Source organism: Varroa jacobsoni, unplaced genomic scaffold, assembly GCF_002532875.2.
Source record: "Varroa jacobsoni isolate VJ856 unplaced genomic scaffold, vjacob_1.0 scaffold_1356, whole genome shotgun sequence".
In the NCBI taxonomy this organism is placed as follows: Eukaryota; Metazoa; Arthropoda; class Arachnida; order Mesostigmata; family Varroidae; genus Varroa; species Varroa jacobsoni.
Genome location: NW_019214258.1, coordinates 32,080 through 50,637, shown reverse-complemented (window position 1 = coordinate 50,637; position 18,558 = coordinate 32,080). Strand labels below are relative to the sequence as shown.

Sequence of the window (18,558 nt, the reverse complement as noted above, 5' to 3'; positions counted from 1 at the left end):
ATTATAAACGCTCTAGAGATGTATTTAGCTCAAGGCCATTCAAATATATCTCTTTTGAACGCTCTACGTATTGGCTTTAGTAATTCTTCAAGGCACAAGCCTCATCATATGCGAACATGTGCATCTCTCTAAATGCTTGCCGTGTATCATAAAGCTGCAATATAGCTTGTCGTATACACCTCAAAAGAGATAAAGCTGCCAAACTCTTGGCTTTTTACGTTCTTTTTAAAGGACCTATGTATAAATCTGCGCTGCGTCCAGATATTAGCAGTGATAAGCGCATATGGGCGCTTGAATAAGGATGCTTCTATCATCAGTAAAATTAACCACGGGTACTCTTTATTAAACATTTAAATCCTGTCACTCACCCCAGAAGGCGAAGAATTCAATATCGAAGCCTTCGGGGTCGATCCAACCCGAACAGCTGGCCGTAAATTTGTCCAGCAACGCTCGACCTTCTTCAGGCCCAAACGTACAGTGTCCATCTTGCGGCGGCTTGTTAATGTGTAAAAACAAGTCGGAAACACCCGAAACTCCGTACTCATTGGTTACAGTTAACTTGGCAATGAAATCCCCAAACATTGGGTAGTACACCTTGAAAAAATCATCTACAGGTAGACATAACAACACATCGTTTAAAAACGCATAAAAATAGTTTAGCGAAAATGCACAGTTTCACTTTCCAAAGGCTTTTACCAACGTATAATGCTACGTCCCTCTTCTGGTAGTAAACAAATGTATCAAAAATACGCCCATTCGACCAGGGGAAAAATGGCATTCTTAATGATGACGACCTGTCGTATTAGCATTATAACTGAGATTATTAAACTTTTTTTTTTTTTGCCAGAAAGGCGTTTGTTAAAATTGCATAACATAGCTTTTGTGCTCAGGTATTCTAAAGGCCACGCGTTGCGCTGTTTGTTATAATAGTAGACTTTCGTTTATTTTCATCATATCATATCATATAAATCACAGGTGTGTTTTTTAAATGAGAGGTCATCTTATAGATACGTAAATTTTTTCAATTTGCACAACTGACCTGAAAGGGCCATTTTAAGTTCATTGGTACCAACAAGGTACTGCGGAGCATCCTCGAGAGGAACCTCAGTCTCATTATCCATGCCAAATATTTCCCAAGCGTATGACAGTTCTCCGTCACAGTTTTCCGAACAAACTCCGATGAGTCCAACACGAACTGGATTGATTTTTTGTCCAATCGGCTCATATGGATAGCAGAGCTTCTCCGTTTGACACCTACGTGTATATGAGATTATACTCTATCTATCTTCATTTAATGATATCAAGCTTGAAAAATGCAGTGTGTAGGTGGATAAGCTCTAAGCAAAGTCAAGAAGATAAGAAACAGTCATTGATGAAACGTTTGTCACTGTAGATGCTTCGTTACAGTCACAAATTACGTGCAACCCATGGAATACCTCGCCTATAAATACGCTCGAATATTTAGTTAGCTAATAAACGGTTGTATTTGGGCTTTGGTATATAGGAACAACTATATACGACCTATCCGTATTTGTTTATTTTTTAGAGCGAACAACAACAACAATAGCCTTTGCACATACATGCCTGCTGTGTTTGAAAATTGCTATCTCTCCTCCTTAATTTTTACCCGTGTCCTGTTACCGTTGGCTAGGGATTTAATAAGCCTATCGTAGCAAAATACACAATACAAGTTTTTACACGAACAAAAAAAGTTGACAGTTACATTCCCGTACATGCTTACGCTATTTATAAATATATTTTACAATATTATTTCCCTCTGTTAGATAGCTTGTGTCACGAGGAGATGTCAAATAAATTCTCTGTTTTTTTTTTTTTTTTTTGTTGAATTTTTTGGTTTCTCTTTCTCCAAACGAACGCCGACTTCTGACTAAGCCTAGGCAGTAAATTCCATAGATTATGATGTCTCAAACAATGCCTTCTACTAACTAATGGATAATTCCATATCTAGATTCAATATAGCATTTAGCAAGCAACACAATATATGTACGAAAATGTTAGAAATAATAACATTATTTCTTTCTTCCTATTCTTACCATTTATTATTCAAAACGTAGCGGAAAATAGGTACGTTTTTGCAGAGAATTGGCAAACTCAACTTTATTTCAATCCAAGTTGAAGGGATCCATTAACATCGTATTGTCTATAGATTTAATCGCTATTTATTGACATATGATTTTAAGAATATCATTACACAGGATAATAAAAATATTTTCTCGAAGTAAGATAGAAAATATAGCAAAAATGAACGAAATAGCACTCACTTGACAGTGATCGAAGGTGGGACATGTTCCAGGAGCACGACCTGAATAGCTCCCCACGATGGCGGACGGTCCCCCTTGTCTATATGGACTAGCATCTCGTAGGTTTCATTCGGTTTGAAAAACAGCAAAGTACTCCAATCGAGATAGCCAGCAGTAAGGTTTATCCGTCCGGGACCCGTGCCAAAGCATCCCCCCTAGCCATCAAAGATGTGTCTATATGTTAAAGGTGTGTGCTCACCGTATTAGATAGACCCGTTTCTGAGAAAGTTTCTGCCTTAAATTGATAACTAACAGTGCATGAAACAGAGACGACGGTTCTACGGGATAACTTAAAATCATAACAAGCTGACAATCACACACAGGAAATATGTCTTATGCTATGAAATACAATGCGGAACTATGGATATAAATAAATATAGAATATGCTGCGACTGCTTGAAAACAAAGGCTCCGAAAGAGAATCAGTTGAGCGATTAAATGATCTATTCCCGCGCTATGAAGTTCCTCTCCTAAATTGGGTCAACATTCAACTTAAACGCCCACACGAAGCTCGGGATTATATGAACGAAATCAATCAATCAATCAATCAATGACTCCCTCTGCTCTTCTAATGTCATCTTTAGCTAAATTCGTACGTCCTGACAAAAGCCACGCCAGATCCCTAGTTAGAATCATCGAGCTATCTTCATGAAACTTTGCTGGGTCATGCCACTTCCGCAGATGTGTCATGAGATTACCAGGACATCTGTCAGGCGCGATAAGAATTTTTCTTTGGCTTCTCTCAATTTTACAACGGCGCCTGCTCGAACATAGTGAAATATATATGAAACTATACAGAATGTTAGAGGCCATTTTGAGAAACGTCATGGGAGCAAACCAGCAGGGAAGTTTTAAACATTTGAGTAAACAGGACATGGCAAGTGGCATATTAACGTGCCCTTAACCTTACGCAAGGAAATTATTCATTGTACCGAGAACGTGCGAATCCTAACAAACTGAAATAGATAAAAAAAAAAATACCTCGTCGTGGGCATTCTCCTTAGCGAGGTATTCTTTTGAATCGAACTTCCGACCTTGAGCAAGGATCATTGGCAGATCCTTAAGGCGATGGTACAGAGGTGATACAAGGGGCTGCTGATCGTACGCTACAGTACGGTCGATCTGCTCTCCTAATCCCACGCGACGGCAATACCATGTGATTTTGAACTCCTGTAGTGCCATAGAATTATATGCATTATTGAGAATTCTGTAGCATGAGAAATGAAGGTGAAGTGAGTTGTGCGACTTTGAAGACACTCGAAAAAGAGTACAAACAAGACTTTGGTAATTGAGTAATTTCATATCCGAGTTAGTAGATTTCATTGAAGCAAAGCAAAGTCACTCCTACTTGCCCCCAAAATGTATACAAGCATTTAAAAAAAAAAATGTTTACACAAACAAAATTATTTTTGTGGACAACAATTGCTTACTTAACAGACCCAAATGCTGCACATTTCTATTGATTTAAATCGATGCTCCTAAGCACATCACTGATAATAAAATTGCGTGAAGTATTTTAAGTTTCATAGCCCTAATAGCTTCCATGTTTCGACTTTTAGGTAGATCGGACGGCTGGTTCCCAGCATGAAACGAAGTCTGTCTATGATCGGGTCCGAACTTAAGCTATAGAGTGTCCCTAAGACTAGCAGGTAAATACCTTTCCCTCTAAGCTATCATGGGAGGGGGGTCAGCGTAGAGACTAATGTTGACCTAAATACAGTCTCTCACCGTACATATAATGCTGCAATAGGTTTTCAGCTTGAAGTAACGCGTTGTGATACCTGTGTGTCGATTCTATAGATCTCTACAATGTAACAATTACGTATTTTGTATATAAAGAGGACTTCTGTAAATATATTTTTCTTCTTTTTCTGAATGCTGAAAAATAACCTCTACAAACAGGATTAAGTTATGATAGTTATATGTTAATGTTAAGCTCGAGAACTTCTGTGTTGAGGATTATGTTGATGACGAACGTATGCCTTGCTATCACGGCAACTCAACTTACGACGTATAGAAATAAACTGTAAGCTAACAGATGCATAGGCAAATTGCATTGAGAGTGACAGTCTGTGCTGTTTTTATTATTGTAGATTAATAATCACTACTTTGTCAGTTCGGCGGGCCGGTCAAACCAGTGTTTATGAACATCAAATCTACGCTATTGCCGCCGCAGCGGGGCAGTCACGACGACGGAGGCTTCGGCAGCAGCGGCGGCGGCGGCTTAAAATGGGCATTTAGTCAGAAATGGGGAAACATGCTCCTAGGGATAGAATCATTAGGAGGAAAAGGTATCAGAATGCCAACTCGTTACAGCATGTTCGTATAGTTTTTATGTGTGGCGCTTAGATATATGAAACGACTTACCATATCGTCGGCGTCATCAGGATTTATAGAATAGTTGGCTGGATTCAGTGTGAGCATTTGTGGGAAGCCACGGGTCACTCTAGATTGTGCGCCTTCCGACATTTGAGGTATTATTAGCGACGGCTTGATTTCAATATACGTTTCTACCCATCTACGGTGGAACATGGGAGGACGCGCTGTTGGGGCTGCAATCATAACGATTAATGTATAAACTGTAAAAGAAACGATTTTTTTCAATATATTTTGCTATGTAGATGTCTTGGAGTTTAATATATGTTAAATCACAGCAGTTAAGCTATGCATATGTTCAATCGGTTCGCCACTATGTTAGATATCGTCCTGGGATATGATGGAGACATCTAGTTTTGTTAACATCCATAGTTACAAGTAAAAGCAACCAGCCCAAGGTTATCCAGCTGCTCCATAGCTATACCTAATTATTGTAAACACGTGCTCAAAGACAGGGCAGGTAATTAGTAGCTATTTCAACCGTAGCCGAATGCGGCTGAGACAAACACGAGCTTTTATACGAAGATCAGGTATTACAGGGCAAACCTAAACACTATAAGGACTCCATGTCTGTCTTGCGTTGATTGATGTACCTAATCCGATTCATTTGCTAACTGTTATCCCATTGCCTGTTCCAACTGATCCAGTATCCTCTTGTAGTTTTATTTTTAAGCCTGTTGTAGTATGTTCACCGGAGAGCTTAGTTATGTTCCACTGATGCTATATTGACGTATGATACATTTACACAAAAAAAGTACGGGCTTTTCAATGTCGACTGATTTACGCTGTCCCCGGGATACATGTGAATAGACTTTTGAAGGACGTATTTGAAACGAGTCAGTCTTCAACCAACTTTTAACTGATATTGCGATCGATGCAATCGGTCATTTTATTGGTTCTGTTCTTGGGACATAAAGGTCTTTCCGTTGATTTTTTGTTTATTAATAAATAGTTGCATGCATTAGACTGAATGAAGGCTCAAGTGTTTGTGTCTCGATCGGCATATCGACTATGTTTCTTGAAGTTCACCGCCAGCTTCAAATTTGTTTATGCAGTCGTATCATTTGTTTCTCGTAAGCCATTGTCTCACCACCAGACAGACCGTTACCATTTGCTACATAGGCAAATGCTCAAAAACCCTTTCTCACGGATACACAAGTGTTTCTACGTTCACATGCTCCAAATACTGACGAATCGGTTGATGGCTGCCTGTTAAATCTAAGGGGCAATCCCACCCAACCGATATGCTAGACCGTCAACTGTTTCGAATATGTGACAGAGTAAATACGGTACAAAAGGTGTACGCAATCGTTATGCTCAAAATTGCGTTTTTGAAGCAAAAATTCATGCCTTACCGCTCATATTAACATTATAACGCAATTTATAGAATCCAGGATCGAAGAAAAACTCGGGCACGTAAAGCATCGACTTAGTTCGAGAGTCAAGTTCCATAATATCGATTTCGTGAACAATCTGCAACAAAATTTCAAATCATTTTGAACAGATTACACATTTCGAAATTAATGAGTTAACGAGAACGGCGCTAATTGTCTTTGGCAAATGTTTAAATAGTAAATATATTACAACAATTATTATATATACAACAATTAAAAAACTTGCCGTTTAAGCCTATTTCTATTTTGTATAAATTAACCCATTGCTACCTGTCCATCGTTTTCAGCGTCGACGAGAAAGGCCTCCCATCGACGGTTCACATCGATAGATATGTTACATTCCAGTTCTGCAATTGAGACACAAGCCGAACAAGTATTTATGAGCAGCTAGATTAGATTAGGCCTATTTTCTATAATATTTTTATGAGAAGTTTTTCAGCAACACTTTCCAAGTATGCTAATGAATAAAAGGTGACAACTCTAATCCGCATAGGCACTAACGAAAAGTCGCCTATGACAAAGGGCGCAAGCAGCTCCCAGCTAGGTTACGTACCTACCACAAATAGGGACGTTATCACAACTTTTACGGGACAATATATTGATGAAAATCCCTCACTTAAGAAACGTTGTTTTCATACTTCCTGTGGCAAGTCATTCTTCTATTGCTTCGCAGTCAACGCCTGCTCAAGGCTGGCTTAGAAGAAATGGTTTAAAACGGAAAATTCGATGCCTTAATGAACCTATATCAATTGTGACTCATGGTATTTTAGGGTATATCCTTTGAATTACAAGGTTAATCCTATACTATTATATGAAGAGAATTTCGTGAAGCCTAAAACTAATTTCGTCATCGCCCCTGCTAAGGTAAGCTAAGCGGATTTTTAGAAATTACAGCAATGTAATGATTAACTATCTATCTATCTCCGCATATAATTACCATTTTCAAACTTTAATTGTAGTATATAATGCAAAATCGTACTACAAGAAAACCCGTCCATTGTGGATAATGGTTTAAGTTTCCCTACAGGGACGAAGCGTGCATTTGCAGTCACCGCCGTATTAAAGATATATAAAGCAAAATTGTACAATATGTACGTAACCCGAGTACAATTAGTAGAAATACTTTTCAGCTTGAAATGGCAAGAACCATAAGGCATAAGTACCGGTGGAAATACGGTAGGAGCTTACCGACGTGTTCCTCTGAATATCGGAGAGATATCCGAAAAGTTTAACGGGAGCTCTGAATAGAATAAGATCAATAGGATCGAGCGTAGGACGCCAGATCCATGCTTAATCCTCCCTAATTTCCCACGCAGGCTATCTATCTAGGTGATACCCGTACTTGTTATAAAGGTGAGTTTGTAGCACTGCTAGACGAGTAGACGGAACAATAACAGCAGGAACAATTCATTTTTTATCTAATGTGTAAGTATCGTTTTGCTCTGTACACTACATCGACATATATCATAAGCCGCCATATTGGAGAAAATGCTATGGATCATGCCAAGCTCATTGTGTTTTACGTAACGTAAATCGCTCGCAGCGCTCTTATCTTACTCTTAAATTGTAAATGTATAATTTTAATATAAGACTGCATTATGAGCTACAATAAAACTTAATGCCCAATTTGTCCCGTACTGCAAAATAATTGAAAATAGTAAACGCTACATGCGAAAATGTAGGGCCTATACAATAGCTACATTTCAAGCAATGCGGGATATGTGTACTCCGCAAAAACGCATTTACGTACTTCAACGTTATCTCAGTTGACGCCATTGTAGTCGAGATTTGTTACGTTTACATTAGGTAATTTCTAGGCACAATACTGGAGCACAAAAATAGGCTTGCGCAAGACAAACCACAGCAGTCTAGAAGACGTTTAACAACAGCGAAAGAAATTCATGACGAAAACATCGTTTATGATTCAGTTTATCATTTGCTTTATAGGCGACAGATTCTTCACATCCTTTGCGGCCACCTGCTTGACCTGCTGCCGAAGACAAATGTCAAAGGTCGGACTGCGCTGCTATCGAAGTAAGATTTTTCTACAGAAGAATAATTATAGGTGGAGTTGCAAGCTTCAGAGTTGTCAGCAGAGCCGTGATTGCTATCGTAGCTGGAATTATTAGCACAACCGTCTGTGTTACCTAAACTACTCGGAAATACGTCGGAAACTGTCGTCAAGCCCAAATGATTGAGATCTTCGCAAATTCCACTCTACATAATTCGGCAAGATCGTACATCGAATGACAAGGCGTATTCACTAGTTACGTGAACTCTTCATACCAGGTAAGCGTTACGAATGGATTACCATTTGTTTTCTAATTCGCAGCTTTTACTTTTTGTTTATTGAATCACCTCGGGCCCTATCCATGACGTATAACTGTGGGAATCATCGACGGAGAGGCCACGGCATAACTGAGCCCATTCCCGTTCTTCATCGAAACTTGCGAGGAGCCGGCTTACATTGCCGAGTGTCAGACCCATGTTTCTTTTTGGTTACTGGGTCTGCTGTATCAGTGGGATATGGACCTAAGTTTCGTCATGGACGAAAAAGCGTGCCAGACGAATTATTTTTTGCAGCGGTTAGGACCTTTGCCGCCACCCATGTGTTGTTGTTATTATGGTTATGTCTTCCGTCACCAGCACGCTAATGCTATTTCATACGATCGCGGTAGTTGCCACTACCCTATCCAATTTGATAAAAACCAAATAATTTTTTTTATACGAAAAACCTTTTAGCTGTCGTACTGCTGATTAAGCCACCCCGCTCTAACGATGCATCGCTAATATGCTTACCTATTGAACTTAGATTTTAGGAATTGGACTTGAATTTAGGATACGTGTTTTTAAGTGGCTCAAAATCGGGTCGATCCGTCTAAAAAATTTGCATACGCCCATCACAATGTACTATAATTTTAATTATTCATTTGTGTTCTTATTCATGTTATCCGGGGCAATTTATAGGATCGATTGATTCGAACAACTTTTAAATTATACGTCAACTACAAATAAAATTTGGTAAATGTTTGCGTCAACTTTTCACTGTCTATGGTTATACGTTCATTAAGCGTTATCGGAAAAAAAAGGTATCGCTCAGTGATTAGGTTTGTTTCTCGAAGGCACCGATAGAATTCGTCGAATATTTTTGGAAGCATTGGACAAGCAGGCTTTTAAGGGAACAGCACTGCGCTACTTGGAAACGAATCTTAACTTCAAAAATCGGGAAATTTAGAATGGCAAGGGGGACGGCTACACCTCAAAACTTCAATACACCTACGGTTACGGAAACTTCCGGGCAACTAGAACATGGGCAATACGCCGTCGCTCAACTCAGCGTGGTTCATCAAATATGTACTATGAATTGATTTATTAACGAATTATGAGATACCGATGATGAGGAAACAAAGAGAAGAAATGACTTTTTATGGAGTCGATCTTGAGACTTGTGGTTAATTCTAGAGAGAATTTGCGCACCTATTATTGCAAAACGAACGCTTGAAGCACATTGTGACCACTAACGGGACATTATTCTGTCTGGGTTGCCCACCAGATAAAAACCAAGTGAAAGAATGGCGTCAAGCAGAATAGGAAATGAGTTAATTAACCGCCCGCGGTGTGATTACTTAATGACATGGCAAGATTCCATAGCCACGAACTAACTGCCACAACCTGGATCGAGGACACCCGAATCAAGCGTTGGCTTCAGCCATCGTAGGCTCCCAATTTAAACTTGTCTAATTTCGACTGCTTCCGCATGTCAAAGAAATCTGTAGCCATGACCTAAATCTTTCATTCAAGGCAAGCCATTGATGAGAAAAACAGCTATAGCAATACAGATTCCTAGAACTTCCGTATAACCCGATATACGTATAAGATAAATAAGTACAAGTGAATACGATGTATCGTTTCTTTATAATTAAAAGTACCATTATCGTCATCATTATCAGAAATAAAAGCGAGAGGAGCCATGTATGCGGTAACCGAAAACTGTCAAAAACCTGTGAAACTGTTTATCTCTACTAAAGTAACCCTAAAGAATATCTTCGCATACAGTGCAATGGCGATTTTTTTGATAGAGTACAAAAGGACCGTTTCTGGACTATTCAGAAAATAGAAAAGGACATACGGTTAAGTAATAATATATAGGCACAATACACAACATTCGTGTTCGACAACTTTCAGCCCCTGTAGACTAAGCGATGAGTAAATTTTTCAGCTAATATAATCAAGTAACAATATATCCATGTAGTCAGAATTTGAAAAATCTCTGTTTAACACTAGTCAGTCCTTTACGTTGACGTACCTGTAAAGCTATATAGCTCAACGGCTTTATTCCTGTACCAGAAGGAAGCGTTGTTGACATCGAGCACCTGGTTACGTATTTTGACAACCGGAGCTTTGCATGGCTCGTTGTTGACGGTAAAGTTCAACATGCGCACCTCTTCCGAAATCTCATTGAACATGACTAGGGTAAAAGCATAGTCAAAGCCTCGTTCATATATCTTCGTAAGGTAAAGGGGGTTGGTTAATGTGCCCTCAAATTCAAAATCTTCGGGCTTATACCTGTGGAGAAGAGACATAGAATAAAATAGATAACCAGCGTCCATTTCGTATATGTATTCTTGGTGTACTATTGTCAATGTAAGAAGCGCATCCGCATTGTGTTGATAAGATGACTCTACGATGAGAAAGGAAAGTCATGTATGTACACAGCACATGTCCTGCCAGGTCATACACTTTTATTAGCTTATCGTGAAGATATTCGAGATGATAAATCATAACTATGGGGGTCGAAAAAACTCATTTCAAAGTCCAATAAACCAAGGGCCATTTGCTGTACCCCTTTCGCCAATACTCACGCGCGACCCTGCCTTTCAAAAACAACTACGCCAGCAAAAAGATCTTCACACAATTTATAGAACGTAGTAATTTGTACCATCTTATTCGTTAAGCATTCAAAGGACGTTAGAACCAGCAACGTCTATAACAATTCACCGTTTTTCCCTCTAGCTATGGTACATTCCGTACATAAAATGTTTAAAGCTTTTGCCAGTGCAGCCATAGTGAAAATTTAGGCAAATGAAAACCATACTTAATGACAAAAAAACGAACCCAATAGATAGCCCCGGGCTTATTTCGAGATGCAAAACCCATAACCAGGTTTGCAAAGAGAAAGGTTAAGGATATATCGCTTCTAAAATTACTGAGGATGTGAAATCGTTACTTGCCATAATGGTCTGCAATATTCACTATTACCAAGATATTTTCTTAGGATTTTAATTCACAAACCATTTCGTCATAATGCATGAATAGTGATAAAGGTATCGAAAACAATAACTAATTTGAAAGAAATTGAAAGCTGTCACGATAACTCAATGACATCTTCTTATAAGAGTATAAACCTCTCTTTTTTTTTTTTGCTTTCGTTATCTCTAGCGATGTACATATCTATATCACATACGTCAATGAGATTTATAGAGCCATTTTATAGGCTCAATAGTGAATTAAAATTATGGATTATGGGTGACTATATAGTATTTCAAAGTTGAAAAAAACGACTCTTTTTGAGCATGAAAAATGTGGAGACTATGAGGATCTAAAATCTCAGTAAATCTCAGTATTATGTATAATTATAATTACAGAGGCTTAATTACGAGATTCGTTATGGGTATCTAGTGAGAAAACGTGTTGTCCAACTTAAGAGTAGTGCAGAATTCATCAAGCAGTCAAATATATGATTGTTCGTTAAAGAGAGCTTCCTTGACGTAAGAACTACTATGAAGAGATCTAGCTACCCTATACTGCGTCAAAGGATCGTATGTCAACAGGCTCGGTAGATTTATTTTTTCGCGCCTTGATTACATTGGCCTGAAAGTTTCCCGACTTCATTGTTATTCTGCCAGGCCCGAATTTAAATCTTTTTAGTCATCGTCCAGTAACAGAAAATTAAGCAGGCAGCTAAGCCAGATATAATTTTCGTGCTTCATATTTTCCAAACAAACGTCTAATAAAAATGAGCGCAATTGCTTTTTTAATGTCGTGAACAAATTAGATACCTAGCAGATATTCAAATAGCTGAAGGGCTTATTAATTCAGAAGGAGAAAGATATCTCGCTGGATTGAGAAGGGTCAATGTGTGTATGGAGGAAAAAATCAAATTAATCTTGGCGATTGTCTTTTCGCCACATGTTAGTCACCGTCGAAGTATACGTCTACTTAATAAAACCCGTTTTTATGTAAAGTACGTGTCTGGCCTCTGGAAGAATTGGGTATCCATTCTAGTCCTATGCAAGAGGCGGACTCCTGAGTTTTATAAGGTTACTTAGTAGTTTATTTCTGCCATGACGTGCCAAAGAACATTCAATATACATGTTCAGATAGAAGAAGCATAACGGGGCTGACTTAACTGACGGCTGCAAAAGACACAAAAGCTGTATAAATCAGGCCACCATCGGTGTTGCAGATGGTTCGGATGGCAGGGCCACCGCGTATTCCGCAGCACCAATCGACACAGCTTTGAAAGTTTCGCAATGTGGATGTTACACATCTGGGTTATTACTATTCTATTATTTGGGTTTTAAGTTTCAATCGGTTTTGTATCATCGTCGGTACCGGCAAAAAAGCGTAACTGAAATCGTCGTAGTAATAGATTCGTGGAATTAACCCTATTCAAGGCAACGAGTTGTCAAGAGCACTTTAGTTAAGTTCTTTACAGTGAGCAGCATGTAAACTCACAGGTTAGCAAAAATATTAATGTGTTACGGCGTCGATGAATTCAGAGAGAACCCCATCTAGCGTTTCATTTATCGAGGGGAGTATAGAGGTATGCAATTTTAAAGAGACTGCAGCCCCTATCAGTGTCAGCAGCTTGAAAGATATTCTGTGAGTGGCCCTTTCCAGCTGTTCCATTTGGTTATTAGATGTCGCCAGGGGACGTATAGGCCTACTGGCCTGCTAGCCTCCGAAGGGAAAGGCCATATTGCAACACCTTAAAATTGCTACTAGAGTCTTCCTTCCTGCTGAAGCTGTGCTAAGGTGTGTCTTTGTTAATTCAAATGTCGGAGCTGTGTCCTCTTTACACCTGCGGTTTCAGTCGACGACGCGTCCGTCGTAGCTTAGCGGATTTGTGACACAAACCGTTGACAGCGGAACGCGCGCCAGGAGATACGGGTAAGTATGATACTACATCTGATGAAGTCAACGACCGACTCTACCACAATGGAATACGTTTGGACAATACCAGAGATTAGCTAGATGTTTACCTAACACGTATCAGTAATTTGTCAAAATCGTTGAAACACGGCATTACAAGGCGTCTTCTACTTTTTTCAGTACTCAAGTCTTGGCCGTGCGGATAAATGCACGCACCGGTTGACGACTAAATATAAATAAGTGGCTTCTTTCTTATATAATCCGATAGTTCCTTTATGCCAGACCTTAATTAATCTTCACCGTCATATCATTTTAATCTCTATTCTTCATCCACTTACGATATGACCGCAACAACATTGTAGAACTTAATTATTATGATAATTTGCGTCTGCAGCCATCTTTAAATCGATGATATTTGAGGCTTGGTAAAATGCCACTGTCTTTAGTAGTTCTTAACGTGTATGTGTCAGCGCTTCTGCTCTCAAATGTTAGCGAACAACATAATTCTGTCATCTTTGTTTTAAACGCGATATACTCGGTAAGCATTGATAGCGTTGACGGTAAATACCCGCCCCGCGGTCGCAAATTACCCTATTCGATGATTTTTATTCCGACCGCCAACACATTGCACCATAGAGTGTATTTGTGCCGGTCTAGTAATGTTAGCCACAGCCTTTAAGATGTGACTACTAAGCAAAAATGGGTAAGGATAGCATGTCATTAGATTAGATTGGCAAAAGGTGCCTCTAGATTTGGACCTCTCTACCTTATAAAACAAAGATATTTCTCGTAGTGAAAAAGAAATCTTCTATTTGCTTGATTGAATCGAGTGCTATTCATGACGAATGATGGCATTTTTCTTAAGGTGTATATAAACATCCAAGCTAGCAAAATGTGATTTTTGGCTACTTAAACACACGAAATAGTTCACTACGTTCTAACCGTTTGATTAGTATAACAATAGTGACGTATCAGATCGTGTTTTTATGTTTAGAGATAAAATTCTATGAGAAAAATGCTGCTTTGCTAGTTGTAAAGTATTATCAGCATATAGAGTGTGTTGAATTGTATCGGAATTAAAAGCCTGGATGTGCCAAAAACGGGCTCAAACGCGTAAGGGAACACAGCTTGTCTTGACTTTTAATATCTCATTGCCGGGTACCGGTCATCGGGTTGCTACCCTGACAGGCATCTACACGGAACGATAGTGGGTAACGACAAATGATGTTTCCACGTCGATATGAAATTGCCAAGGAAGAATGGCTAGTTTTGTAAGGTGCGCCTAAGCCAAAAGTTAGACTAGCTTTACATTCGAAAAAAGGTCCAATTGTATTAAGTGAACAAAGTTGTGCAACGAGAAAGGCCCGATGTACAAAGAACGGTCGTCCTCCTACACGGCAATACTAGGCCGTACACTGCAAAAGTCGTTGTAACCACCGTGCATGGCCTGAATGAGAGGTTTTTGTGTTCACCATAATCGTCAGAACTGACCGCGATCACTCAAAAAGTAAATGCATATCGCTATATTCGACGGTGTAATAGGTCCTAAAACCTAACTGAATAAGCTTCTTAGCACCAGACTTGAAAATTTCTGGCGAAAAGCAATAAATCAATTTGTTGAAAAATGGGCCACGCTTACAGAGAGCGATCCCGAATGAGTAATAATTTACTGCTTGATTTTGGCTGAGAGACCGCGTTCTTTTTAAATGAAAAAAAAGCCTTTAACGATTTCACGACCTACTACGTCTAACATACAGCGAATTTACCTGCTGAAGCATTGGCTCCTGGAGCCAAATGCTTTGAGTGAAGCCCCATCTCCGTAATCTACGATGGCACAGGTATCGCTTCCTTTGAAGGTTGCTGAAATAACGAAATGTCGAATATACTCGTCCTTTGGAGTCGTTTCGTTCATGTACACATCGACGCCTGCCGTTAACCACGCATAGACACAGTCACAAAAGAACAGTCAGTAACTTTATTAGATAAATACCGAATCTAAAAAACATGGCGACTCATGTCAAGGGAAAGCTATGGGTTGAAAAACTATTAATATGTCAGCTAGATTACGTGCCTTACTGTCGAGAAGTGACGCTACTGAAAAAAATGTCGCGTATGTTACTACCTGCTGCAATCATCAACGAATCTAATGGACCTAACCTCACATGTTTGTTTAAAATAGGCTATAGAATATTCAATGTTCAGGACAGAACTCTGCCTTCTGCAATCTGCTTCTTGAGCTGTGTAAACTACCAAAACTCACCTTCTATCGGTTCCATTGTACGGATTGAGAGGATGTAGGGGTCCGTTCGGTGCTGTACATGGTTCCACGCGTAGACGAATATATCATACTGTCCAGGTTTGTTAAAATGTAGTGTGTATTTACGCTGAGCCGCCGTTCCATTTGCTAACGGCTGGCCTGGAATTAGCATTTAAGGAAAATAACTTTTTTTTTTTTAGCTTCAATGTTAGGTTGCATAATGACTCTGCTAAATTCGCCGCAGACGTTCTTACACTTTTTCAGGTTATTTATTTTTACTGCGGCCACTCAAGCAACTATCATGTGAGGTTTCGGATTGTGTATATATTTTATACAAAATAGATAATGCAATTTAGTCATTTAGATATAGTGAACTGAGAACTGGTATTTGGAGAAAGAACTCTCTAAAATGTCCGACCTCGACATGGTACTAATTGATGTTTACCTAACAGTGGAAGAGAACGTCTTTTAATCATAATATCTGCTTTATAATATCCGTTAGCACGCTTGCGCGAAACATATATAGAGTAACCATGGTTTTTTGACGCCGTACAAAATCCAGAATAGAATGCTTATAAGCTTCGTCATCCTCTTTCCTTTTCAGAAAGTGAACATTTCTGCTGACGGTATATATTATGTATAATTACTGTCATAGCTGAATAATTTCGACATTTCTATTCCCTAGTTTCAAGCTCTATGAAATAAACAACTTCATGAGAGAATACTAATTGATCCTTTTTTGATGAGGAAGTACTTTTGTAATGTGCTACATACTTAACGTTGACCGAGATACCTTTTTTGGTTTCCAGGAAAAAGTTCTCAACCATTCCAGACGCTAGCTTAATTGATACCGTGATTGGTCTCGTTGTTAGAAAAATATCCCCCTGGGGTCCCATACCACCGATAAATTCCCCGCCATCCTCACGTTGGAATTCGACTTTTGCCGAAAGACCCTGCACGCGAGTGGTCACCTCCACCTACAAGCCGTACAACGATAAATCGATCCAAACAACGTTCAGAAAAATCAGCGATATTGCGTGGGTTCATTCAAATAATTTAGTGGAATCATTGAAGGCTGCCCTTTACTTTAGACAAGAAGAAATCCACACAACACTTGAAGACACACGTTTATCATCGCCAACAAGCACATATAATTATGGAGTATGTTGGATACATTTGACCCTATTCTATAAAGGCGTAAGTGCCCGGGCATGAAAATTACTACACAGATGAACCCACAATTGAAACGCACGAATAAAGCTCACAACTATAATTAGGAAAATTCAGACTGTACGATACGGTACTTACACGTTCGGTAAGGACATGGTAGGAGATTAGATTCGAAATGTTGACTTGTATGGTGTAGAAACCGGGCTTTAGATATGTGTGAATAAAGTTCTGGCTCACTTTGTCCTCTACCTCGTTAGGAATCTGCAAACGTTGTTATGTATACGACAGAAGACACATCAGCGTACCTATTTACATAGCTTCATTCAAAGAATAGATTAATATGTAACCAAGCCTTAATTATCAAATGGCTATTATATATGGGATCTCGACAGGATGAAGATATTAACTTCTTAACTGCTGTGCCTAGGCATATTATTTTTAGAAAGGCTAGCACCAAAGTCTCGTATTTTTGGCTCCAGATATTACGGGTAAGTATTAGGTATGTGAATACAGAAAGTATGCGATTTCTTTAATGTTTAGAGTGCCTCAGTTATATACATACATACATAGATTATAAAATACATAAACATATTTCTTTTTGTCTTTATAGTAAGCTCTTATCTTCAAGGGTGTTTATTAAAAAGTTGACAGGTGACAGTGGTTGGGTTAACTCAGTTGCTAAGTCGAGATCACAAATTTACATGTTTGCGATATCTAAATGAAATGGAGTGTCAATAAAGCTACGTCTTCAAAACATGCCTATGCGATAGACGATACAGATATCTCATAAAAAAAATGTACTTGTTTAAGTTATTTCTACGATCGAAGCCGTCTACGATCAGTAGGAACAGTCGGCTGCCTTTATTGCGCGAAAACTTACCGAGTAGGCTACCTGATAGTCATGGGCATATACAGGATGTTTACGGAGACTTGTGCAGAAAAGGAATAGTTTTTGAGTAATATTTTTCTCTAATTTTTTTTATAAGTTACATATATATATATAAAGACTTCCTCTAATTTTACGGAAAGAACTTACGACGATAGTTAAGTTAGCACTGAACGAGGCAGTCCTCCAAGTCTTACCTTCCATTTGTCCCTCTGTTTATCTCCAAAGTTGATTCGAGCTGTAGCGTCTGTAGGAAGTTTAGCCGTCTTTGGGTATGTAAGAGTAAGATGCACTGGATCTGGTAAGATTATCGGAGCATTTGAGAAGACCTAAAGTAATAGATAGGTTATTCATTAGTCGGTTCAATGTCTTCGTTGTAGTATAATTTTAACCCAAACCCGGTCACTACTGCAAGTCATCAACTATTAAAATAATACTAATAATCACGACCCACAATTAGCTTTAAAGAATCGCCAACGATCCCGATTTGTAATAGTAACATGATGAAATCTGTTCCAAAAATGGTAGCTACTTTTGTTTCAAACGACAAGCACTTACCAGTGTGCATTTAATAATAGCAATGTCACCTATCATCATAATACTTGAAACGTAAACAATCAAAAAGTTTGACATTGTAGGATTGAGATGCCAATGTAGCATATTAAAGCCCTTGAAGCAAGATAGTTTGTACTACACATGCTCGCAAAAAGGTCGCTAAATTCATTAGGACCCACAAGTGTTTTTAGTGGTGACATTTACCTCCCAGGATTCGGTAACAGGCCTCTGTACTATGACCGACCTCCGCGCCACAAAGGAGCCGTGAAGATTCGATGAATTTACCTGTACGAATAGAATGTAAATCTTATTATACAAGATATAGTAGCTCATTCGTTTTTACAAATAGCTATTATTGTTATTAATATTACATTATATTTAATATTAAACGATTTCGTATAATTTTTTGCTTAACCCTCCTCTGAAGCTATAATGGCCACATTT

General features: G+C 38.8%; 1 protein-coding gene across 1 annotated transcript in view; it reads right to left on the bottom strand.

Moving 5' to 3' along the window:
* LOC111269115 (polycystin-1) overlaps positions 1-18,558 on the bottom strand; it is an 81,846-nt gene that overhangs the window by 44,213 nt on the left and 19,075 nt on the right. The window contains exons 14-27 of the mRNA XM_086971981.1: positions 18,319-18,399; positions 17,757-17,888; positions 16,812-16,934; positions 16,297-16,480; positions 15,507-15,662; positions 15,013-15,172; positions 10,398-10,657; positions 6,362-6,438; positions 6,053-6,170; positions 4,689-4,873; positions 3,303-3,491; positions 2,283-2,476; positions 1,040-1,254; positions 369-608 (exon numbers count right to left, since the gene is read on the bottom strand). Coding sequence (XP_086828107.1) covers positions 369-608; positions 1,040-1,254; positions 2,283-2,476; positions 3,303-3,491; positions 4,689-4,873; positions 6,053-6,170; positions 6,362-6,438; positions 10,398-10,657; positions 15,013-15,172; positions 15,507-15,662; positions 16,297-16,480; positions 16,812-16,934; positions 17,757-17,888; positions 18,319-18,399 — 2,314 coding nt within the window. The remainder of the gene's footprint in view (positions 1-368; positions 609-1,039; positions 1,255-2,282; positions 2,477-3,302; positions 3,492-4,688; positions 4,874-6,052; positions 6,171-6,361; positions 6,439-10,397; positions 10,658-15,012; positions 15,173-15,506; positions 15,663-16,296; positions 16,481-16,811; positions 16,935-17,756; positions 17,889-18,318; positions 18,400-18,558) is intronic.